At 41.6% G+C, this 25,413-nt stretch overlaps 1 protein-coding gene across 2 annotated transcripts in view; it reads right to left on the bottom strand.

Annotated features, from left to right (window-relative positions):
- Nucleotides 1-11,249: 11,249 nt before the first annotated feature.
- Nucleotides 11,250-25,413, bottom strand: part of MTDH (metadherin) — a 54,567-nt gene continuing 40,403 nt past the window's right edge. For both annotated transcript variants that reach the window (XM_065398242.1, XM_065398241.1), the window contains 2 exons: nt 15,495-15,651; nt 11,250-14,181 (listed from right to left, as the gene is read on the bottom strand). In XM_065398242.1, coding sequence (XP_065254314.1) covers nt 14,111-14,181; nt 15,495-15,651 — 228 coding nt within the window. In that variant the 3' untranslated portion in view covers nt 11,250-14,110. The remainder of the gene's footprint in view (nt 14,182-15,494; nt 15,652-25,413) is intronic.

Below are 25,413 nucleotides of genomic sequence, written 5' to 3' on the forward strand. Positions count from 1 at the left end.
GGTTGGGGTAGTGGTGACTGCACCTCCTAGCATTGCATGCAGCTCATCATAGAAGCGGCATGTTTGGGGCTCTGATCCGGAGCGGCCATTTGCCTCTCTGGTTTTCTGGTAGGCTTGCCTTAGCTCCTTAATTTTCATGCGGCACTGCTTTGCGTCCATTATAGCCTCTGTCCTTCATGCCCTTGGAGACTTTTTCAAATGTTTTGGCATTTCGTTTCCTGGAACGGAGTTCAGCTAGCACGGATTCATCTCCCCATACAGCGATGAGATCCCGTACCTCCCGTTCGGTCCTTGCTGGAGCGCTTTTGCGATCCTGGGACTCCATCATGGTCACCTCTGCTGATGAGATCTGCACTCACTTGCACCTTGCCACGCTGGCCAAACAGGAAATGAGATTCAAAAGTTTGCGGGCCTTTTCCTGTCTACCTGGCCAGTGCATCTGAGTTGAGAGTGCTGTCCAGAATGGTCACAATGGAGCACGCTGGGATAGCTCCCGGAGGCCAATACCATTGAATTGTGTCCACACTGCCGTAAAATCGACCCGGCAAGGCCGATTTCAGCGCTAATCCCCTCGGAGATGGAATAAAGAAATCGATTTAAAGAGCCCTTAAGTAAAAAAAAAAGGGCTTCGTCGTGTGGACAGGTCCAGGCTTAAATCAAGGTAATGCTGCTAAATTAGACCTAAAATCGTAGTGTAGACCAGGTCTTAGTGACTGCATGTTGGATGGAGCGAGGAGGGTACACTGTAGAGGTCAAGGGTAGGATGACCAGACAGCAAGTGTGAAAAAATCAGCACAGGGGGTGGCGGGTAATAGGAGCCTATATAAGAAAAAGACCCAAAAATCAGGACTGTCCCTATAAAATCTGGACATCTGGTCACTCTACTCAAGGGAGTCAGAAAAAGGAAGCTGCAGTAGTCAGGGGAGGGAAGTTATGAGGGCCTGGACAACAGTGCCACTGACCCACATTAGTTTGTCATGTTCATTTTTTCTCATCCTTCCTTCAAGAACATCCTCCAATAATTTCCTCAGTAGCAGTCAAAACAGAGTACAGCTCAGATTAAACAATTGTAGTCTTTATTGGTAGTTTACAGGAGAGAACAGAGACTAAGGTGGTTAAAACATGTATATTGAAACTTGAAGATCACAGCATCACCTTTAAAGCTGGCAATGTAAACTTGAGTGGTGTAAGAAAGTAAGATAAGTGAAAGTCCCCTTTTCCACACAGTGAAGATGTTCTCTCAATACATCTTTGTGACTTTGAAGAGTGACGTCCTCTCCTATTTGAGGTTAGCCTGATATCTCAATCCATTATGATTTACCTGGTCTGTGAGGTGATAACGTAAGTTACAATACACAGTAGCATTTAAGATTTTGACCAAATTCAGCCTTAGGATAAGCAAGCACATCCCCTCCTTCCCCCGTCCCCCTCCCCAAGAAGCCCAATTCTAATTTCACGCCACTGTACCCCTGATTTGTAAATGGAGATCAAATTTGGGCTCAACAGGAGTTGCACCTTTTTATGCTAGGACTGAATTTAATTCTTCCTTATTTTATGAAGCACTATTTAATATGCCATAGAACTGAGACAAGTGAAGTGCGCAAGGTGCAATGAAACTGAATTGTATCTTGTGTGCGCCTATTACACCATAGTCATGGGTGCACTGTGAAAGATGCATCATAACAGTTCAATTCTATTTTTTCATGTTTTGCTATTTCATTATTAGGTTCTTTTATATAAAGCTATCTAAGGTATACTGTACTCTGGCTCCCAGCACCATCCACTTACATGTAAATTCCTTTCTCATAATATAAAGATCATGATCATCCTGATACTTGGTTCCTAAAAGTCAGAGTTATTCATAGGTGGTGAGCTTGTACAAGCTATTTCTACTTCCTCTCTACACCTTTGGTATCTTTAATGCTCATTACTGTAGTGTCTAGCCACATATGGCCTTAAGACTTGCAAGAGGTTGCCAGTAAAGGACGCTGACTTTTCTTCACTGCTTTTTGGGTAAGATGCTAATGTTCATATTCATATACACACACACACACACACACACACCCTCCTTGTACATCTCACTTTGTGTAAAATAGCGGAGTAGGGCAGAAGTTTGCCACAAGACAAAACAGATGTTTTCCTAGAGCTCCTGTTTTGGAGCTTTTCTTATTATTAGCATGCCCACGATTCTTCCCATTTTTAAAATCACAGAATACTGTCTTTGTGGTGGACTGGACAGGAGATACATGGATGCAAGGCAGAGTACCTATATCCAAGACAGAAATGGGATTCTCTCAGATATTAATGTTTTCTCAAGCAGGCATCATCATCCCCAAATTGGACAGCACTGCCAATCACTTCTCCTGTCGTACAAGATTTCATTCAACACTTGCCTCAATCCCAATGATAGAGTGGCAGAGATTCCTCCTCAGAATATGCAGGGAGAAGGAACTGTCTCAGAACTCACTATGTTAGAAGGTAGACTACAGATGAATGCATGGAGATACCAGACCCTAAAATACAGGCAGAGCAGAGGGGCGAATGTCTGAACAGCCTGTGCTTCCCTGAGAGAATGCTGGTAAGTTTAGCAGCAGAGCAGCATAATGAACATTAAAAAACCCCCACCTCAAACACCACCCTCATTTAGGGCTTGTGTATTCTTTAAATTAGATTTTTCAGGTCAATACTATTTTATGTTCTCAGTTTTGAGGTAACAGCTCAAACACACATTTATCAGGTGCTCAGCAGAAAAGAGAAATAGATATGAGATACTGCCTTGTGAAAGAGAATTTGAATGGGTCAATCTCTTGGAACCTTTAATGTTGCATTACCTGTTAGTGGAAAAGACCTGGCTCTCTAAAGATGTTCTTTAAGGACACTGAATCATAACCCAGCAGGGTGTATCTGTGCTAACCAATTCTTAGCAATGGAAATCAGTTATTGCACAAAATGTAGCACATGCATCATGGATTATGCTGCCAAGGCATAGTTCGCTTCCGGCCAGTTAGCTTTTTTGCTTGCTAACGTTCTACCTCCATATATCACAGCTTACATGATATGCACAACTTTTTGCCTCACATTTTCCCTAGCAATGATTCATATACTGCTGCCATGACTGAAGTCAGGGAAATGTAGTAATCATGATATAGTAAAAGCCTCCCACATACAGTCATGAATACTGTCACTTTGTGAATCTTTGAGTTACATGCCTCTTCCCTGGCCAGTGAAGAGCATTTTTTGGTCATTGTAGCTGGTGAAAACTGAAATTCTTTGATAAAGTGACAAAAACGTAATGTAGTGAAATTGGCTATTCCCTGTGTATACTGAGGTGTGTTATACTCCTTCCCACCCTCAGACTGGGGACAAAGCCTCTCTCCTTATGTACGCAGATGAGGGGGAGGAAACCACAGTGCTATTGTTCATTTGTAGGTGGCTTCTAGGCAAACTGACACATGGCCCCCCACTCTTCCGTGGTGGTGTCACTTCATCCTACAGATACATACTCCTTGCAAGTAGAAATTCTCACAGCAAGAGTGGATCCACTGGTGGGGGAGGGACAGGAAGCAGAGGCCCAAGAGTGGAAGCTCCTTCCTCTACAAAAAGTTACACGTCCCTAGCACGTAGGCAGCGTGGGTGGGTACCAGGTACCAGACTTCCCTTTCTCCTGATTAAACTGGCCTATAGTAGAGTCAGCATCCATAACCTAAAGACAGGCTATGTGGCTCCCACAGCCACAGTCTTCAGCTAATATTGGACGTAGAAACAAGGCTTTGTTTCTAGGACAGTGAAACAACAGCCATCTCTGGCGACAAAAGGAAGAAGGAACCAGTTTGAAGAGCACAGGAAAATACAAATGAGCCATCAGCAGTTTCTCCACTCCACCCAGAGGCTGGAGCATTGACTATGTTGCAAGGGCCCCCTTTAAAAATTTTTTGGAGGAGGGAGTGGGAGAAAAAAAGAAGAAATGGGTCCCAGCAGGCTTCCATCTACCAATGCACATCTCACCGCAGGTGTTGCTTGTTACATTCCAGCCTACCAAGATGTGTTTCACTTGGCCTCTCTCTTTTTATGGCATGTAGCCAGCTGCAGATCCATGCCAGACCTTAGGCTCTCACCACTTTCTTGCAAGCAGTGGTAGCAGAAGTAGGCAAGAGATGGAGGGAGGGCGGGGAAATTGGGAATGGCTTTGCCCAGCAGTCCTGATTTAGCGCTCTCCCCCAGCTACCACAGACCAAACCCTCCTCCCTGGACTGGTGGCCCTGAGAAACTTAACACAAATCTAAAGAAATGGACTATCCTGATGGTGTATAATTCCAGGATGCGTCATTGTCCGTGCGAGCAAGTTATACTTGCTGGGAAAACCATAATGAATTTTGGACAAATTGACAATGTTTCTTTAAACACCCTTCAAGGAATTCAAAGGTTTTCACAAAATCTAAAAATGTTTTAGTTAGTGTAATTTCAATGAAAACTGTTTAGACTTTAACATTTACTGGTAATGTCTGCAACACACTAGAAAAGGTAAAACTTCTCTGTTTTCACTATCCACTCTGAGTAAAGTGTATAAAGTAAATGACAAATGATGAAAAGTAAAGTTGTTTTTAAAAAATCTGTTACATTTTAGTACTCTCGGTATTAAAGAAAGCTTTAAAAATAAGCTTTAATTGGAGAGTTCCTTTAAATGCAATCAATTAAATACAATAGTGTGGTTGAGATTTTAACTTCCTTTAATGAAATAAATTAAGTAAAATTATTCAGTGTGCAATTTCAAAATCTGCTTCACATATTTTGATGATTGCACATTGTGCAAAACTATTTAAGAAAAACGCTTACTTAGGCCTGCGGTTTGTGTTTATTAAGTCAAACAAACAAAGTGGACAGTTGGAAGACAAGTTTATTAAATATTCAGCTTCCTACCACTGTCATCACTTCCATTAAAGGCTGAGAAAGCTTTGAAACTACATGTCTGGGTCCTCCAAGAAAGACCTCAAGCAAAAAAGGAAGAAAATATTCAAAATAATCCTAATATTGCCAGATTTTTTTAAAAAGAGGAAAATTAAAAACTGATTTTCACTTTCAACCCAATTTACAAAATTCAAAGGGTGGTAAGGACTGTTTGTGACTATACATAAATTAGCTCTCGACTCCCCTCTCCCCCCCGCCCCAACTAAAGTTTTTAGTGTAATTAGTTTCTGATCCTAGAGCCGGACATATAACATAATATTTTTCAGTAGGATGGCTAACAGTCAAAGGGGCAGTGCAAACCAATTATCAATCTTTATTAGTTATTTAAAAGTCCCAAGATGAGTTTTAAATAATAGTTTTAAGTGTTTGTCAAATATGCTCAAGTAAAAAGCAACAGAGGGTACTGTGGCACCTTTAAGACTAACAGAAGTATTGCAGCATAAGCTTTCGTGGGTGAATGCCCACTTCATCAGACGCAAGCATTCACCCACGAAAGCTTATGCTGCAATACTTCTGTTAGTCTTAAAGGTGCCACAGTACCCTCTGTTGCTTTTTACAGATTCAGACTAACACGGCTACCCCTCTGATACTATGCTCAAGTAGTTTACAGTCTTACAATGCACTGTCATACAACCATAATTAAATTCACCACTTTTCAGCAATGTGGTTGAGTTCAGCATTAGAATCAGAAATACCTATTTTCCTTAAGAAGCACTTCTCACCATGAGTGAATTATCTTGCAAACTTTTATATTCTTGAGCTGAGGCACAGTTTCCTTTAAATCATTTAGTGTCAACAAAAATAATCTGCTATATCAACAAAAATCCCTAAATGAATCAATTGCTGAAAAATAAGTAAAGAATTTCTGGGCTATAGGGAAGCAAAATGTAATTGAATGAAATTAACAAAGAGCTAAGGAAAACTAAACCCCACAAATTATTTTAAGACACTTGCATTATAAGACTTTTTAAACTCTCTGGAATTAGACTAATCATACAATGTTTTACTGGTTACAATCATTACTACCTGAATAGGTATTTTCCTGTTTCATGTATGCTTTATTAGCTTATCTGTAAACACAATAACTATTTCAACTGATTGCTTTCATTCATATCAGTGTCACTTTTCATAAATACTTGTAACCATCTGCTAATACACAAGTGCAGTAACAACTTAGTTCATTTTGAGGGGAAATAGCACAGAGTGTCAAAGGGTCTCACTCAAGTTACATACACGCACTTACCTTAAATCAGACTGCAAGCTTATAAAGAATCAGAGGAATCAATCTCTTATTCAATTCTTAACATCTCCTTTGACTTCCGGTTCAGGATTCAAACCATGTTAAATAGATGGGGCAAGTTATCTTGTATTCCCCAGTAGAACTTAAACTGGTTTTGTTAGAAAACTAAGGTGGTTCAAGTACCAATATCATTAAAACATACCACAAAAACTCCACAGCTCAGTATCCAGATGGCAAATATTTGTGTGCGTATCTGTATTTTCTATTCAGAAACACCAGATGCTGTTTGGCCTAAATACCTGGGGTGGAAACCTGGCCCTATTGAAGTCAACAGGAGCTCTGCCATGGACTTTAACAGGACCAAGATTTCATCTGTTTTTATTAAAAGAGGCTTTTCTGTCCATTTCTTATTGGAATGCAAAATGTCTTAAGGTATATTCTGATATAATATGAAGTGTTTAATTCTTACAATAGTTTCTAGAGCTCTCTGGTAGTCAGAAAAGGGAAACTGCAATGTGGTATTAAGAGATATTCCAATCATCAAGCCTATAGTCCAAAGTTGTGTAAATATCCTCAACCATTTAAAATACATACATACAAATACATACTACTTAATGTAGGTTCTCTTGGTCCAATAATACTCCAGTCAAGATGCCTGGTAATACAATTTCCTAGTAGCAGGTGGAGAAAATAAAAAGCAAAACTTTGGGAAACCATCCCTTTACAATATGAACTGCCCCAGCTGAATAAATGCTTTTGAAAGCTGTCAAACAGGTAAAACCATCAAATGGAAGAAAAAACCCATCAAAAATGAACATTCTAAATAAAAGGCTAGAAGGCAGAGACACAAACCTGACTGCATTCATCATCAGAACTGCTCACAGTAAAATCACAAGAAAAAGATATGAAACAATCTTTAAATAAAATATTAAAAGAAACACCTTTGACCACAGAGGGTGCTCCCAAAGAACCTCATTCCGCATCATCAGAACAAACTTGATATCTGGATTAGCCTAAGGGGAAATAAGTGTGACCCATATCCAAATAAGCCACTCCAGACACCAGGGAACTGCCCTAGAAGTACATAAGGCCAGAACAGACATAGGGTGAGTATATAAAATGAGTGTGGGACAACTGTGTGCAGGATCCGCCTACCACAGCATCTGCTGTGACATATATAAAAGTTGTAGCAACAGAAGGGGAAAAAAATGCATGCAAAGCCAGATAGCAGCCCCACAGTTTTCGAGAAGCCTTCTTTCTGCCCATGAAGGTAGCCACTGCCCTGGTACAGAGCATGCTGGTGAACATAAGAATGCCCATACTGGATCAGACCAAAGGTCCATCTAGCCCAGTATCCTGTCTTTCAACAGTGGCCAATGCCAGGTGCCCCAGAGGGAATGAACAGAACATGTAATCAAGTGATCCATCCCATCACTCATTCCCAGCCTCTGGCAAACAGAGGCTAGGGACACCCTCCCTGTCCAGCTTGGCGAATAGCCATTGATGGACCTATTCTCCATGAATTTATCTAGCTCTTTTTTGAACCCTGTTATAATCTTGGCCTTCACAACATCCTCTGGCAAGGAGTTCCACAGGTTGACTGTGCTTTGTGTGAAGAAATACTTCCTTTTGTTTGTTTCGAACCTGCTGCCTGGGTATATTCTTGGCAACATAGGCATCCCTGTTGGAATCTCAGATCTGGTTATAGAAACTATAGACGTCTTTTAGGAAACCAGTATTTTCATTCAAATTCATAGCCTTCTCATGTTTAGTATCTGTTTTGTTTCTGGGAGAGAAAAGATAGCTAAAAGGAACTAAGAAGGCAAACACTAGAGGTAATGTCTTCACCAGGTTGTCTAGTAAGTTAAGTACCTGCAGGGAGAAGGGTCTCTAGGGGTACATGTACACTGCAGCTGGGAGCAAGCCTCCTAGTGCGGGTAGACAGACTCTCAGCAGCACCGCTTGAGCTAGCATGCTAACAGTAACAGTACAGACATTGTGGCTCGTGCAGCAGCTCGAGCTCTCATGCTCCCCCATCCCATTCCTGCCAACCAAGTCTGAGTTTGGGTAGCTAGCCCAAGCCTCTGCTGGAGCCACAATGTCCACACACAATTTTTAATGCACTAGCTTGAGCCCCGCTAGCATGAGTCTGTCTACCTGGGCTGGGAGGCTCATTCCCAGCAGCACTGTAGACATGCTCTAACTGTTCAACTCACATGGTTGAGGAGATGGCCACTAAAAGATCATTTTAGGATCAGAAATCTTTCCAGTATCTAGCATATGGACTGAAAAGGAGAAACCATGAAAGCATTCAGGATAAGGTAAGGCATGCAAGGAATTATAAGTCTGGTTTGAGCTTGTCAACTTTGTTAAGAAACTGGGATAATTCTTCAGTGGTACTCAGCCAGAGGGATGTTTTTACCCATCAGATGGCCACAGCTTGAACCTACGGGCAACTAGCAAACTTATTGCCTCTTTTGGAGGTAAGTTAGGAACTTCAAGATGAAACAAATACAAGGGTTTCTTTGTGCAGTAGGCCCCCAAAACACCTGAAAGCACATCAGCACAAGTAGTAACTTATCACATGTGTAGCACAGTGCATATTCCCTACTCCCAAAAAACATTCTCTCCTCCAAAGCTGTAGGGGATGTAACACTGGCCACAGGAAAACAGATCCTGCCTGAGGAAGATGGATGGCATAAACTGAGGATTAGGTTTATGAGAACTAGATCGAGAGGTCTCCTGGACCACTTTGGAACTACCAGAGCAATCTTTATCCATTGATGTGGATGTTTTCTGGAGGACCTTCTCTATTCATCAGATGGAAATGGCATATGCCTGTTTGAAGTCACATGGGTGAAGATATGGACAACCACAGATAGAGCATTGAGCTGGGTGACTTCTACGTCACTTGCACCTACATTTCCCATCATTATCAAGAAAGCTCACCACGTGACAGTTCCCACTCTTTAAGTCACTCTGGCTGAGGCTCAGACTCTCATTGTGTTCAATAGCTCTGTGATTATAGCAAAATGACAGACACTCCATCACAAGACTGGTGATGGGTGCTCAAGAATGTAGCCTAGTTCCCAGTTACAGCAGCACATGAGGTGGGATGGCTCGCTTCTGACTGCCTTTATAACCCAGCATGAGCTTCCAGGAAGGACCAAACTGCATTGACAATTTGGGTGATACCTGCAAATGATTTTGCTTGTATTAGCTAGCTGTCTAGAGATGGATGGTCATATAAGTGCTATCCTTTGGATAGAAGCCTAAACACCATTTGATAGCCCACTAACAATGCTGTCAGTTTAAAGTGCCACAGTGACCCCCAAATCCACTGTGCTGAACAGTGGTCTGCTCCTGTGCTGGTATCTATTGGCACCTTAACAGGATTGACAGCGCCCCCAGTCAGACAAGCATGTGGGAATCATGGTGCCCAAGTAACACAGCGACTTGCAAGATTAGAACTTTGAAATGGGAAGGAACAAATATAATTGCACCAAGGTAAATTTCATGGAGTAGCTAAGTGAAGCATTCAGCAGCAAAGTCTGACAAGGGAGTCCATGCCTGGGCAAACACCTGGAGCCCCTTTTGGTCCCAGCTCCCCTTAAGAGTTCAATGTGAGTGGTTGAGTCCTTACTGAACTGTACCTTCTCCCCCAGCATGTGCTGAAAGTGACATACTGAGTAAATTTAGGGTAAGAGACTACTTGCTACAATTGCTTGAGCTGCACAAATCCTCATCTGAGATTGCCAGAGAGTTTTGATCCATAATTGAGCCATGAGTAGCAAAAACACAAGTTAGCTGAAACTGCTTTGTTTTGTTTTAAAGGATTTCAGAACACTGTACACTGTTGTACTAGAAGTTTAGCCTGAAACACTGAACACATCCTGGTTCCACTGGAGAAGCAAAAGTACTTCAATTCACTAGAAAAATCAGCTTAGTACAATGGGGAAGTATTTAAAAACCAAAGTTGTCAACAGGTATGTAAGTTGAGAGGGAGACCCTTTATATGGTTAGGCTCTCTCTGTTAAAATGAGTTCTAGTGCCAGCAAGTATAGCTATGATTGAACATGAGCAGGTTTAAAGTGACTGGCAGACTGTTGGGTTTTGGGGTTCTGTGCTTGTGCAAATCAATATTCAAAGCAACTTGCCGTACAAAATAGACTAGGATAATATTCAGAAGGCTGCCCCTGAAAAAGGATTTATTTTTTCCACTGCATGAGCATGTTCACAACAGGACAGAAAAGTCAGAAGAACTGCTGGACTTAGTGTTCTGTTAACAGAGAGGATCTAGCAACATCCGGGGAGCCACATGCTGTCTGTCCTCATTTTCCCAAGGTTCCTTCAGCTGGTTCCCTTGGCTCCAGGCCCCTAAAAGAATTGGGAACTCACTATCCACTTGGACAGTAATCACTGCCTCTGAAAGGTAGCAAGAAAAATAGGTGAATGACTGTACAGAAAGTTCAAGGGACTCTCACAAGTGAACCCTTAACTAATATTGACTAAATCCACGGCTAAAAACCTGATAATCAGAACTCCACAGCTCAAATGGAGGTGCAAATTATTCACCTGCATGAAGATGGGAACTCAGCTGGTATGAACTGTTGGGCTAATCCATGTTGTATAGCTAACATCAAAGTTTTGTTTTCCTATCTTCATCATACTGTTCACTCTCTAGACTGGTATATTTGGGCTGAAGAGAAAAAATTAAAAAAACAAATAAAGATCTGCCCTCTTGACAGTAGTATGCAGATTAGGATGTGGAATATAAATGAAACTTGAATACATGACTACAAGAATTCCAAACATGTTTTACATTACCTTATTCAACTGGGAACCTTCTGAGTAATTTAATTACTTACCATTTACATTAGCCATAAAGCAGTTTATTATCTTTGAAAGTCTACTTTAGTCATGCATTCACTCAAGACCTATTCCTCAGATCAGGCTTCCAGATAGGGAACTACTGGTAATATGGCAGCTTCCAATGAGAAAATTCCAAGAGAGAAATAGTGATACTAATGGCATTTCTATAAACCGTTTTGAAAATTCATTTTTAATGTATACATTCTTCAGTATATATTTTCATAAGGTTTTTCTACTGTAAGTTTTCCTTTAAGTTTATGAAAGGAGATATCAGAAATACAGTTTTCATCCACCTTGAACCAACTTGCAGGTTGCTAGCTTTGTAACAAAGCACTAGGAATTCTGTACATTTTCCCTAAAAGAAAAAAAGAAATTAAACCATGCAACAACTATCCACTTATACATCACAACCACAATTTCTGTAAAGTTGTGTATATAAACCATTTGGGAAATATTACAAAGAACAATACATTAGATTCAATTATGAAAACATTCCACAACATTCAGCAAAACATTTCTTTAAACTGTATTCTTTTCTCTCTCTGCTCCAGGTGTACAGTTTATCATTAAGACTATTCATTACTTGGGTAAAAGAAAAGCAATAAGTAGATATTTTTAAACCTCCATTCATAGACAAGTTTCATCTTCCTTTGGGGCCATTTTTGTCAAATAAGATTAGTGTCCAATTTTCCAAGACAATCAATCCATATACTTCCTAGTGAAAAAATGACTGGGAGTGCTGCTAAGTGGACGGCATTCTGAAGTTAAGACTGGGCAGAAGAAAATTAATGTGCATAAATTAGGAACAGCAGTTTGTTTAGCAGCAAGTCTGCTTTATTTGCAACAAGTTTTATTAAGATGTCAAGTGATTCAAGGACTTATTTGGCAACCCTAAGCAGTCAACTCCCTCTGTCAAGAGAGACGAAAAAATATAACACTTAAGTCATCCAATTTTTAAAGCTTTTTTGGGAAACATCATTACTTAAGGTCCTCAAACCCCTCCTCAGAATGCCACTTCTAGCCAAGTGTAGAGACTGGGAACCATGCAAAACAGTTTTGGACATTCACTATAAACCTAAATTTAAATAGGTAAAGTATTTGTCACACTTACTAAAAAAAGCAAGCAAAATGGAAATGTTATTTACAAGCAATAGCACTTTACATGATTTCATTTTTAACATTCCCTTTTTAAAAATTCCTGTGGAAAACTATTTCAGTTCAGTTTACATGGAATCCTGGATAGGCATCGAGGCTTAAACGTTACTCCCTTCCAGTAAATAAAACATTATCATCAATTTGCTCAATTTATTTTAAACAAATCAACTTAGAAATGTCACTGAATTAAACAAAACTTTTGAACATATAAACACATTTGCCATGTTCTTGACATAGGTATTGATACCTGTATAAGTTAGTATTCATTTATTAGGAAAGCGGTCAATTAGTAAGGCATGTCTTCAGTACAATTAAAATCAGCTTGTTTCTTTAACTATTCTTGTCTTGCAAGTAAATACTATCAAACTGCAGTCCTGTATAAGATAATAGTGGATGGCTGATCAGTACCATTGGTTACAGCTTCATTTCTTTGCCACACAAAACCCAACAAAGTCAATCACATGAAATAAATCATGGCTCTTTACCAGAATTCAATAAGTGATGTTAATTATGGTCCTTATCAAACACAAGTTTGGAAAGGCTATTTACAGTGTACATGGCTGAGCATGTACATTTATAGATACAAAGAAACCTGCCAGTTTGATACAATGCAATTACACAGTGCCTGAAAATAAGGACAATTCTCAAACACCATTTTAATCAACAGTTTCAAGTGGGAAATATTCTTTATTTTACAACTGCTACACTTGCATGGAATTTCTTATAAAAACACTAATCCCCTTCAAGAAGTCTAGATGCATATTCTACATACTACAGGTTAAGGCAGTAAAAAAAATGTATTCCTGATAACTGGTGGTCTTGACAATGTCAATTAAAGCTGTCTGAAGCCATTCTTTCATTCTCCACCAAATCCTTAAAGTCCTGTACAGTTAGTGAATGAAAACAGCTGATCTTGCTTTAAAAAAAAAATTAACAAAGGGAAAGGTAATTAATAAATGATAAGGGGAAAGGAAAATATGAATTTTATTTTAAGAGTCTAAAAATGATCAGGGATGAGTTTTAAACGAGTCAACCTACCAACCCAAAAATAAAAGGAATAAAGGATAAAGTAGAAAACAATAGAACTGATTTTATGCACATTGCCACATTCTTAATTAAAATATACTGTTACTTTGAACAATTCAAGTAATGTAATAGAGGCTATCAAAAATAACTTCATGAACCATACTCAAGTTTCAGCAATCACATTCTCAGCCTTTTAGCCCACCAATTTTTATTTTCTTTAACTTTTTATAATAAACCATGAAGGTTGAACTGTACAAATGGATTTTTATTTAATGATTTTATTTGCACTTGTGATTCCTTTAATGGTTAGCATGCTTGGCTAACCAGCATATTGTAAAAATATGGCAGATTATGTATTTAATCAAAGCACTTTGATTTAGGCATGAAGCAAAATCAAATGGTAGATATCTCAGTTTCTTATGCATCACTCAAAAGAGATGCAAGAAACACCACCTATTTTATAGACAACTATTTTACAGACAACCCTTTCTTAAAAAAAAAAAAAATCAATACTTTATTCCCAGCTGCAGATGAGATAGGGCATAATCTGTTGTAAACAGGGCACTGTGTTGTAAAACCAGGGTTTATTTTTTTTTTTTTTTTTTTTAAAGATCTTTCCCTTACAGTGGGAAAAAAAGACTCTTCAAAGCATCTTCCAGCACTGTAGCACTTTCTGCTGCTCTCTCTATCACAATTTCCTTTGATTCCTTTTTAAAGATGGTCGTGTTCACAGCAGTTCTGTTTTAAAAATCAGTTGAAATATATAAAATTCTGTACATGTTCACAAATTATTGCATAAACAGCATAATCTTCATGACAGCGTTTCACCAACACACGTCCATCTCAGGAAATTCACGTTTCCCTTCTTGCTTTTTTCTTCTTTTTAACTTGTTTTGGGGACTCCCAGCTATCTTCAGACTTGGCTAAAAAAGTTGTAACAAAAAACAAAATGAAACCCATGTAAAAGGTTCAGGACATTTATGCACAATTCACTTCAAAAATATTAATTCAGTACATTTCACATTAATATAAGATGAAGTTATGCAGAAATATAGCATGTACTGTTCAAGCAGTTTTTGCAAAGTTCTACTCCCCACCCCCCCACAGGGCAAGTACAATTTGATCAGCCATGCAAAAGACGACAACCTAAATTTAAAATAGTCTATTGCTTAAATTCCTCTCACATGATGGGCTCTGGTTTTGTGCTTTAAAACATTTAGGAATCTTTCAAATTGTTACACAACAGTAAGCTTTTCAGCCCTTTTGTAGCTGTTAGGATTCTCTAAATTTTTAGTACTCAAGTGACAGTGGTCTAGTGTACTAGCTTGTTCTTTTCTAGACACTTTAAATACACAAATCACAATCTCACTGTCACCTTGTACTCTCCCCCTCCGCATTTGTTGTATCCATCTGTTGGCTCCCCTCATATATTTACACTGCAAGCTCTTTGAGGTAGGCACCATCTTTTTGATACATATGAGTACAGTACTTAGTAGAACAGGTTCCTGATCCCTGGTTTGGGGCCACTAGGTACTAATTAGCACAATGCAAACAAAAACCATACCACCACCAATAGTTTAGGCTGAGGTGCATATGGCAGAAAGCCATATGCCACATCCACCTGCCCAGTACCCAGCTACTCCCATGTTATCACTTGCTCTTTCATGACTACTACAATTCACTGAAACATTCTGAACTACAATCTATCACTGATGCATTAATACTCAAATTTGCTCAATCCAAAGGGGGAAAAAAAAAACTGTTAATGTTTTTCAACAAGGCTGGTTCTTAAACACTATAGTGATTGGCCCCTTACAAATTCCAAAATAGAAAAGATAATCAAGACTAATAGCACTTCTTACAGTTAGTAACAAGACAGGGCGGTGTTGTACAAGCTTTTCATATAAGTCTGCCAAAGATCTTAGTCATAACACGAATCTCCAGTTCTGACTTTAGTAAGCAAAATTTACCAAGTATGCTGAATTGTTCATATTCCAACAGCTTGATACAAGCGTCCAGTAGGAACTCGAAAATGCTAGGCACCAGTTTCATTTGTGATACAAAAATGATTTGAATCCAGGTTTCCATACAGCAAAAAGCTAGTGCATTTGCCAAATATAGGTCTTCCTTCTCTCCCCTCCCAGCAGATGGTTAAATAATACTCCAGTTATTAAGCATGTAAATTTAACAGAAAAAAAGTCAGCATGATTTGATCTTCATACTGAGTGTTACTTACTTTGTGGAGGAGGCACACTGTTTTGCTTAATATTGGGACTGGAAACATCTGTCTCTTGTAGCATCTGTGGCACTTGGGAAGAGATCTTGTCAGAATCACTCTCTGATACAATTACAGATGGCTCAGTAGAAACAGCAAGTGGAGGAGTCTCCTCAGGCTATTTTGAAACAAACATTTTTTGGATTAATTTGGTCAAGTATAGATTATATATTAAGAATTGTTTAAGCACTGGCATTTCTGGTTGAATACTTACAGGTCTTCTGAAAGGATAATACTGAAAACAAATCTAAACTACGATTAATGTCTTGTCAAATTTTACCAACAGAGTCATAAGATCATGGCTGCCCTCTAGTGAAAAAAATGAATTAGTTTGAATAAATGTTTAAGGGGATACTAGGCCATTTCATTCCTCTAGTCAAAGTAACTGGGGTGAGGAGAAAGGAAAAATAACCCAAAGGATAGAAAGAATTTGATCTAGTTTACAGGAATGTATTTATTACAGCTGCATAGTGCACTGTGAAATATGACATACTTTTTATTTCATAGTAATACAATCGATCATTTAAGCAGGACTACGCATAACTCCAATTACTACAAGGTTCATAAGATCACACATTCTACAGTAATCAGAAAGTGTCTAGTTAATGTTGCTTAAGTATTCACAATACCATGTCTGTACAGTCATATACTACTACGATAACATTACATACTTGCAAAATTTGTGAAATTTTAATGGTGACCACTGTATAATGGCCTAATGGAAAGATACTTTATAGCGTTATCCCATTAGCTACATTATAGTATTTCAAAGAAGCAAATTTAATTACTGCATGCTGTTTTGGAGATCCACATGTTCAAATATTGCAGGCAGCACTTGTATTTTAAGTAAAACCGTTTTATGTAACCTGTTTGTATGGCACTTATCTGGATTCAAGCACAATAAAATACAAGCCAAAACACAAAGATCAGAAATGTAGCCACCCCAAACACCAGACAGAACAAAAAGGAATATGGCACAAGAAAAAACTCCAACTTTCAGGGTAAGCCACTTGACTAAAAAGGACTTAAATCCTAAGGAGTAGGGGAGAGACTGAGTAACAGATGAAAAGACAATGTAGGGTCTCTATAAAAAGTGGTTACAGATAAGTCCAAGCTGCTTTAGCCTGACGCTACCAAGGCAACTGTCAGACTACTGAGAAAAGGTCTGCCTTCAGCCCCATGACGACTGAGTCTAGGGACAAACAAACTGATTGTAACGGACAGGCAAGATCATAAACCAAGATCATAAGCCCTATGTACTACTCAAGTACATAGGGCTTAGATTTTATATCTACTGATTTATATCATGCCCAGTCATGACATCTGGGCACCTTATAATCAAAAAACTTTATGGGAACCTTATAGTAAACTCTTACAAGAAATACCCACATTGCTAAGAATAATTTCTCAGTTATGGAAGTCTTTATATACAAGGATATCCAATTGAATCCGGTAGAATGCCATGAGTTAGAGCAGGTCCCAAAGGATGAACACGACTGACTCAATTCCATTTGCTATCGTGAGTAGCAAGTAAGGGTACATCTACCTAGCAAAACACACCTGCAGCAGAGGCCAAGTCAATACTGCAGGGCTAAAACTAGCAATGTAGACACTTTGGGTGCAGCCTGGGCTCTGAAATTCAGTGAGTGGGGAGAGTCTTGGAGCCCAGTCTCCAGCTCAATCCTTAATGTCTAAACTGCTATTTTTAGCCCTGCAGCAAAAGCCCAAGTCAGTTGACCCAGACTCAGACTCACTGCCCCAGGTCTTTTTTGCTGTGTAGATGTACCCTAAGAGGCCACATTTTGCAGCTTGTTGTAAATCAATTTCAAAGGAAGCCAAACTATGGAGCACCTAGTAATCTAGTCTAGATTTCACAAAGTTATGGATGGTGGAGGCAGGTCAGCCTTGCAGACAGGGAGGGACTTGTCAGATGGTAATAACCACAACAGTATGTCCAGGCTCAGAAAGCAGGAGGCTTGTCTATTCTCTGACTTATTTTACCAACACCCTCCGTAGTCTCCAGAAAAGACAGGCACATCTGTCAAACTGATTAAAACCATAATCACTACCCTCAGTCTTCTTTTGGATAGAGTTTTAACCAGTTTTCTCATCATAATAAGAGTTACCTAGAAAGTCTGCTCACTGGATGACAGTCAAGAATGACTTAATAAAATGGGATAGTTATGTATCATCAGCATACTGATATTGCAATCCATTCTTTTGTATGCCTTCCCCACCCCTAGGTGAAGATGAACAAGAGTACAAGATTACTTTCAGCACCCTCCAATCAAGGATAAACAAAGCAAGTCTACAGCAGACTCACCGATACGCAGCTGAAAAAGCAGCCTCATTATTACTTGGCCAACAGTGTCATTCAGCCAGGACAGTGCTGTCCATCACGGACAGTCAACCACACTGATAAAACGGTTACTCACCTCTTTGTAACTGTTGTTCTTAGAGATGTTGCTCATATCTATTCCAGTTAGGTGTGTGCGCGCGCGCCGCGTGCATGGAAGTCGGAAAACTTTTCCCTAGCAGCTACCCATCGGGCTGGCTGTGGAGCCCCCTGGAGTGGCGCCGATATGGCGCTCTATATAAGGCCCTGCCGGCCCGACCCCCCTTCAGTTCCTTCTTGCCGGCTACTCCGACAGAGCGGAAGGTGGGGGGGAATGGAATAGATATGAGCAACACATCTCGAAGAACAACAGTTACAAAGAGGTGAGTAACTGTTTTTCTTCGAGTACTTATTTTATGTTAGGTGACTCCCAAACCTTACCTTGGAGGTGGGGTTGGAGTCAAGGTAGTGCCGACTGAAGAATAGCCCTGCCGAAGGCCGCATCATCGCGGGATTGCTGGACTATGGCGTAGTGTGACGTGAAGGTATGTACTGTGAGGCCCATGTGGCAGCCCTGCAGATATCCTGAAGGGGCACATTTGCTAGAAAGGCCACAGACGATGTCTGAGCCCTTGCGGAGTGAGCCGTAACAGCAGGCGGAGGGACTTTTGCCAGATTGTAGCAGGTATGGATACATGCGGTAATCCATGAAGATATCCACTGGGCAGAGACTGGAGTGCCCTTCTTCCATTCCGCGATGGCGACGAACAGTTGGGTCGTCTTACGGAATGACCTTGTGTGGTCTATATAGAAGGCGCGAGCTCTTCTAACGTCCAGTGAATGAAAACGCTGCTCCTGAAGGTTGGCATGCAGTTTCGGGTAGAAAACCGGCAGGAAAATGTCCTGGCTTACATGGAAACGAGATACCACTTTTGGCAGGAAGGCTGGGTGAGGCCTTAGCAGAACTTTATCCTTGTGGAAGATGGTATAAGGTGGTTCACATGTGAGAGCTCGTAATTTGGAAACCCGGCATGCCGAAGTAATGGCCACTAGAAAGGCGACCTTCCAGGAAAGGTAGAGGAGTGAACAGGAAGCCAGTGGCTCGAAAGGAGGTCCCATCAGACAGAAGAGAACCAAGTTCAGGTCCCAGGCTGGCACGGGAGGTTTCATCGGGGGATGGATCTTTTCCAAACCTTTCAGGAAGCGCCGCACGACTGGGTGTGCGAACACTGAGTGTCCCGCCGCTCCCGAATGGAATGCTGAAATGGCCGTAAGGTGAACCTTAAGGGAATTGAAGGCGAGATGTTGGTCTTTCAAGTGCATCAAGTAGTACAGGATGCAGGGTATCGGAGCTTGGAGCGGGGATACCTGCCGCTGGGCGCACCAGGTGGAAAACCTTTTCCATTTAGCTTCATAAGTGAGTCTGGTAGAGGGTTTACGGCTTTCCAGGAGTACTTTGAGAAGTACTTTGTGGATCAGCGGAAATGGCGGAAAGGCGTAGAGAAGCTGGCCCGACCACGAGACCAGGAAAGCGTCCGCGATCGAGCCCGGACTGTGACCCCAGAAGGCTGGGCACTTCCTGTTGGTCCGTGAAGCGAACAGGTCGATTTGGGGAAACCCCCAGGTGCGGAAGATCGAGTAGATGATGTCCGGGCGAATCGACCATTCGTGCGTGAGGAAGCGTCTGCTCAAGCTGTCTGCCAGCATGTTCTGAACACCCGGCAGGTACGAAGCTTGGAGAGTGATGGAGTGGGCTATGTGGAAGCAGAGCAAGGCCTGACAGGGATTGGAAGGGAATTTCAAATGCAAACAGTCTTTGTTAGCAAGAGTCAGGCTAACTGTAACCCTAAAAACACGAGATTTGTAGAAGCGAGGATTGTGTGAGGCGAGTGGGAAAGAACTGTGTGAGAAGTTGTTGCGACCTTGTGTAGATAATACGGAATGTAGACTAGAGTCTAAGTAAGTGAGAAAAATAAGATATCAGGATGACCTATGTATAAACAAAATGCAGCTGTTGCTTATTATTGTCTGTAACAAAAGGTATAAATGCTTGCTGTAATTGTTTACCTGTAGAGAGACCTGCCTAGGAGGGGGAGACCCTGTGTTCTAGTGCACTCTCTCCCTCTATGCAATTGCTTGAGAATAAAGTATCTGATTTTGCTGCAACTAACCAAAGAGTGAGAACAGTTTTTCTCCGACAGCTAATCAGAATTCTCACAGAAGAAGGGCTTCGTGGCAGAGCGGCGATGACCGGACTCCGCCTTGTTTGTTCAGATAAAAATGGCCGTGGTGTTGTCTGTCAGAACTTCCATGCAACGGTCTCGTAGGTGGGGAAGGAACGCTTGGCATGCAAGGCGGATCACCCTGAGTTCCTTGATATTGATATGGAGTTAGCTCGTTTTCCTGCCACAGACCCTGCGTTGTCAGGTCTTTGAGGTGAGCCCCCCATCCCAGCGCGGATGCATCCGTGACCAGAGTCAGGGTGGGTTGAGGAGGATGAAACGGGACCCCACCGTTTGAGGGTCCAGCCACCAGCGCAGGGAGTCGAGCGTGGGGCTCGGGACCGTAAGCACCATATCTAGGTTGTCATGGCCCGGTAGATATACAGACGCCAACCACATCAGTAGGGGTCTGAGACGTAGTCTGGCGTGTTGCACTACACATAGGTGCAGGACGCCATGTGACCCAGCAGCTTGAGAGACTGCCTCGCCGTGGTGGTGGGGAACCTGCAGAGGTTGGTGATTATGTTTGTTAGAGCTAGATGCCGGGCCTCTGGGAGGAAAGCCCGAGCTTGGTTCGCGTCTAAGACTGCTCCAATAAACTCTATTGTCTGGGTCGGTGAGAGTACGGACTTGCTGGTGTTCGGCATGATGCCCAAGCAGTCAAATGTGTCCATGACTAACTGCACCTGAGACTGGACTTGCTGGTGAGATCAACCCCGAATAAGCCAGTTGTTGAGGTACGGGAACACGTGAATGTGATGACGGCGAAGAAAAGCCGCCACGACCGCCATGCACTTGGTGAAGACGCGAGGGGCTGTGCATAAGCTGAATGGGAGGGCTGTGAACTGGTAGTGAGTCTTGTGCACCACGAGCCGGAGAAAACGTCTGTGGGATGGGGCAATTGAGATGTGAAAGTAGGGGTCTTTCATATCGAGGGCGGCATACCAGTCTCCCGGGTCCAGAGAGGGGATGATCGTGGCCAAGGAAACCATGCGGAACTGCAGGTTGACGATGTACTTGTTGAGCTCCCTGAGGTCCAGAATGGGCCTTAAGCTTCCTTTTGCCTTGGGAACGAGGAAGTAGCGCAAGTAGAAACCCTTGCCCCTGAGCAATTGAGGCACTTCCTCCACTGCTCCTAGGGCGAGGATTGCCTGTACCTCCTGGATGAGAAGTTGCTTGTGAGAAGGGTCCCTGAAGAGGGACAGGGAAGGAGGGTGGGATAGATCGGAAGTGGATAGAATATCCCGCCTCTATCATGCGAAGGACCCAACGGTCCGATGTAATAAGGGACCCAGCACGGAAGAAATGGGATAGATGGTTCAGGAAGGGATAGCTGGCTGGGTTTTGCATTGGTAGTCCGTCCTCGAGCACACCTTCAAAATGGGCGCTTAGGCCCTTGGGGGGGGGGGGGGGGGGGGTTGGATTGGCCCTGGCTCTGTCCCAAAGGAGGGCGTGATGGTCTACACCATAGGTACCTGCTTCTCCTACGGGAGAAGTCCTGCCTAGGTCTAGGCAGGAAAGGGCGCTGTTGCAGGGGCTGAGGCTTAAACGGCTTTGAGTGGCCAGGGTATGCATGCCCAAGGATTTTATGGTGTTCCTTGTGTCTTTCAGGGTATGCAGACGAGAGTCAGTTTGCTCAGTGAACAGGCCCTGGCTGTCAAATGGAAGATCCTAAATGGTGTGTTGCACTTCGGGTGGGAGGCCGGATGACTGGAGCCATGCATTCCAACGCATGGCGATGCCGGAGGCCAAGGTGCGAGCTGCCGTGTTCGTGGCGTCAAGGAAGCCCTGGAGGGAGGTTCAGGCTACCAGCTTGCCCTCCTCAGCGATGGCCCCCAGTTCCGTGCAGGACTCACATGGGAGGAGTTCCTGGAACTTAAGGATCGCAGACCACAAGTTATAACTGTATCTGCTGAGAATCACAAGCTGGTTTGCGATTCGAACTGAGAGGCCCTCCGTAGAATAAAATTTTACTACTAAAGAGGTCCATGTGTTTCGCCTCCTTTGATTTTGTCCGCCTGATGAGTCTCCCCCAGACACCTAAGGCAGGAGTCATGGGGGTCGCCCGTAGGCATGGGCTTGCCGCAAGAACTGCAGGGTTTGAAGCCCTGGGACAGCATGCCCCAGAGCCCCGCAGGGCACTCGTTGAAGGGGAAAACCCCCCCAACCACTACACTACACTTAACCTAAGATAACTACTAATGATTAGCTAACAAAGGAAACTATTTACAACGATAAGAGAATGCTAGGGGGTAGTGGAGCACTTGCTAGCAAGAGACCACTGTTCCAACAACGGTCATGGGCGGTAAGATGGAACTGAAGGGGGATCGGGCCGGCAGGGCCTTATATAGAGCGCCATATCGGCGCCACTCCAGGGGGCTCCACAGCCGGCCCGACAGGTAGCTGCTAGGGAAAAGTTTTCCGACTTCCGTGCACGCAGCGCAAGCGCACACCTAACTGGAATTGATATGAGCAAGCACTCGAAGAAGAACAGGTCCATTTTGGTGCCAAGAAAGAAATTGGCTAAGACTGTGAAGAGCCAGTCCAGACCAGATCTACTAAACAATAAGATTAAGTTACTCCTGCAACAGGTACTGCACTCTAGGCTTTGCTGTACTCCGGTGTACACTGATTACAAGGCTTACTGTAAAGCAACATTAAGAATAAGAAATTCAGTTGAAAACTAACAGAAAAAGTGATCCGCTTTTAGTGTTTTGATAAATATGAAGTGGGACATGTGGCATACTGGAAGTTGTTTCCAGTTGTATTAGCTCCCCTACAGTTATCTATTTGATGCACATGTAGCAAAATGAAACTTGGAATTTTTTTTTTTAAACTACATTTTTCATGTTTCTGCGCACTGCCCCCGCACCTCCCATTGGCCGGGAACACAACTGAATTATACTAATAACTAGAACAAATAGTATTACGTACACTATTGTACACAAAAGCTGAGAGAGAATATTGTTCTGGTACTGAACAGGGTCCCATCTTATGGGTGGTAAGAAGGAACTGAGTGGGGTAGGGGCGTCTCTACCATTTATATCCGCACACAGTGGTGCATGGTAGCAGGGAGAGCACTGAGTGCACAGACACCAAGAGTGGAATGCACATGTGCAATCACTCAAAGGAGAATAATTACACTAGTGCCTGATTTGATTTATTAGTACGTAACTAGTAGCACTGGGATTTTCTGAAACTCACCACTACTCAGTTTCGAAGGGTGTGTATATATGAATTCCCATTAGTGACTAGTGCTAGATTCCAACAGCTTTTCCCACCAGGTCCTACCCACTACAAGATGCTGGTAATGTCAGCAGGGGGAGAGGAAGGTCCTCAAACCCTGCTCTCCCCCTCTGTTGGGGCACTCAGGAAGCATACCTTATGTTACAGTTTTCTATTTTGCTTTTCTAATTTTATGGGCATTTACTCAATACTGACTACCAAAGGAGACCTTCTTCACTGTTTCAGAAACTTTTTTCAGAAATTTTCATCTTGAAACAAAAGAATATAAGGAGTTGCTCTGTACCGATCAAATCTTCAGAGATGGCCAAGAAAATTGAAAATGCAAGGAGGCTTCTCTCTTGCATTGTCAACATTGGAAAATTACACTATGTTAGAACCTCACCCTGAGGAATCTTGGTAACTAAAATTATATTAGACAACTTGGCACTCATGTGTTTGACTCTGCCCAGCTGACGCAGTGCGAGCTCTAGGCTACCTAGCTGTAACTTCAAGGGAAAAATTGTTATAGAAAAGAATTATGTTCTTAAATTTGTGTAAACAGGCCTGATCCTGCAATCTTATACAGGCTGTCAGACTGTGTCCCACGTGGAACCCATATTCAATGGGGCTCCATGAAGGCATATGGGCCTACCAGCACAGACCTGATGGTTCAGAGCAATAGGCGCAACCTAAGTCTCCAGGCAATAGTGTGCACCAATCAATCCATATAAGGGTTCCATGTGGGACACAATCTGCCTGTCTGATACATTCATATCAAAACCAGAGTTGACTTCTTTTAAAAACAAAGAATCATGAGCAATGAACAAAATCTGCTGAAAACAGTCAGATTCTGACAAGGTTATCAATTTATAGGAGAAAATGAAAGACTAAAATTTTTAACAAGAGTTTTGATTAAATAAAAAATATTTTAGTACACTGGTCTTAATTTTGTGAAAAAAAATTGTGAAGTCCTGTAGTAAGAGAGTTCTAAACTTCTAATATGGATAGGCTTTTAGGAAAAAAATTACTGGATTTTTTAAGTACTTCTGAACCCTGCTTTCCAGATCCTAATCTAGAAATCTTTTGTATCTCAATTAAATTCTCAAATTATTCCAGTCTTCTCTACTAAATTAGTTGCAACTCTGGGCCCAACACAGAAACAGGAGCAAATCATAGTGCATATAAAATTAAATGGCAAATATAAAAGAGGTCAACATTTTCCAGAAAAAGTCACTGATGTAGAGAGAAAGTTTTTTAGTTCTTCAGGCAGAGTTTCAATCATTCAGTTATGTGTCAATTCTGTTTCAGGCAAAATAGATTAAATGACCTTTTAATGGTAAAGTCAGCTTTTAATCTGCATATTTAACATTCAAGATGTATTTAAAAAGTCACATAAAAGGATGATATTTTAGGTAGCTGTAGTGCCTGAATATAATTTTCAGAATTATATTTTCATGTAAAAAATAATCAGATTCTTTATAAAAATCTTATTATATCTGTTTCCTTTGGGCGATCTGTGATCTTTGCTACAAAGTTATTCTAATAAATAACTATTTGAAATTTAGACCTTGTTATCTGTGGTGAATCGATGATGTTTTGTATTTGTTAGAGGAATGTTTTAAAAAAAATTCTAATTTTACATGCCATAGTTGAAACCTAAGTTAAACATCATATACCCATCAGAAGAAATTGTACCACCCAAACAGCAGTCTCAGTGACTTTTAGTTTTAGCCATTACATAGCTACAAGAATCTTCTACCCACAGAAATTGACAAAACCAACAGTACTACATAGTTTTAGTGGACTACTTAACTTTTAAATAACATTTCATTTATGTGTAACAAAATTTTGTAAAATGTGCCATATGTTTTCAATTTATATATAAATGCCATCTACACTGAACATGATTCCAGCCTACTATCAGAAACAGAGACCCTGTTCTGGAGGATGAGTATCATTCAGTGACAATATCTAAAGATCCTGCTGCTTGGAGAAAGAAAGGGGGGGAGGGGGGAGAGAGAAGTCTGCCTCCTTTCTCCTCTCTTCCCCCACAACCAAAAGATCTCTTGCTGTTTCGGAGAGATGAAACTGGCTGCCA

This window comes from Emys orbicularis, chromosome 2 (genome assembly GCF_028017835.1).
Source record: "Emys orbicularis isolate rEmyOrb1 chromosome 2, rEmyOrb1.hap1, whole genome shotgun sequence".
Classification (NCBI taxonomy): domain Eukaryota; kingdom Metazoa; phylum Chordata; order Testudines; family Emydidae; genus Emys; species Emys orbicularis.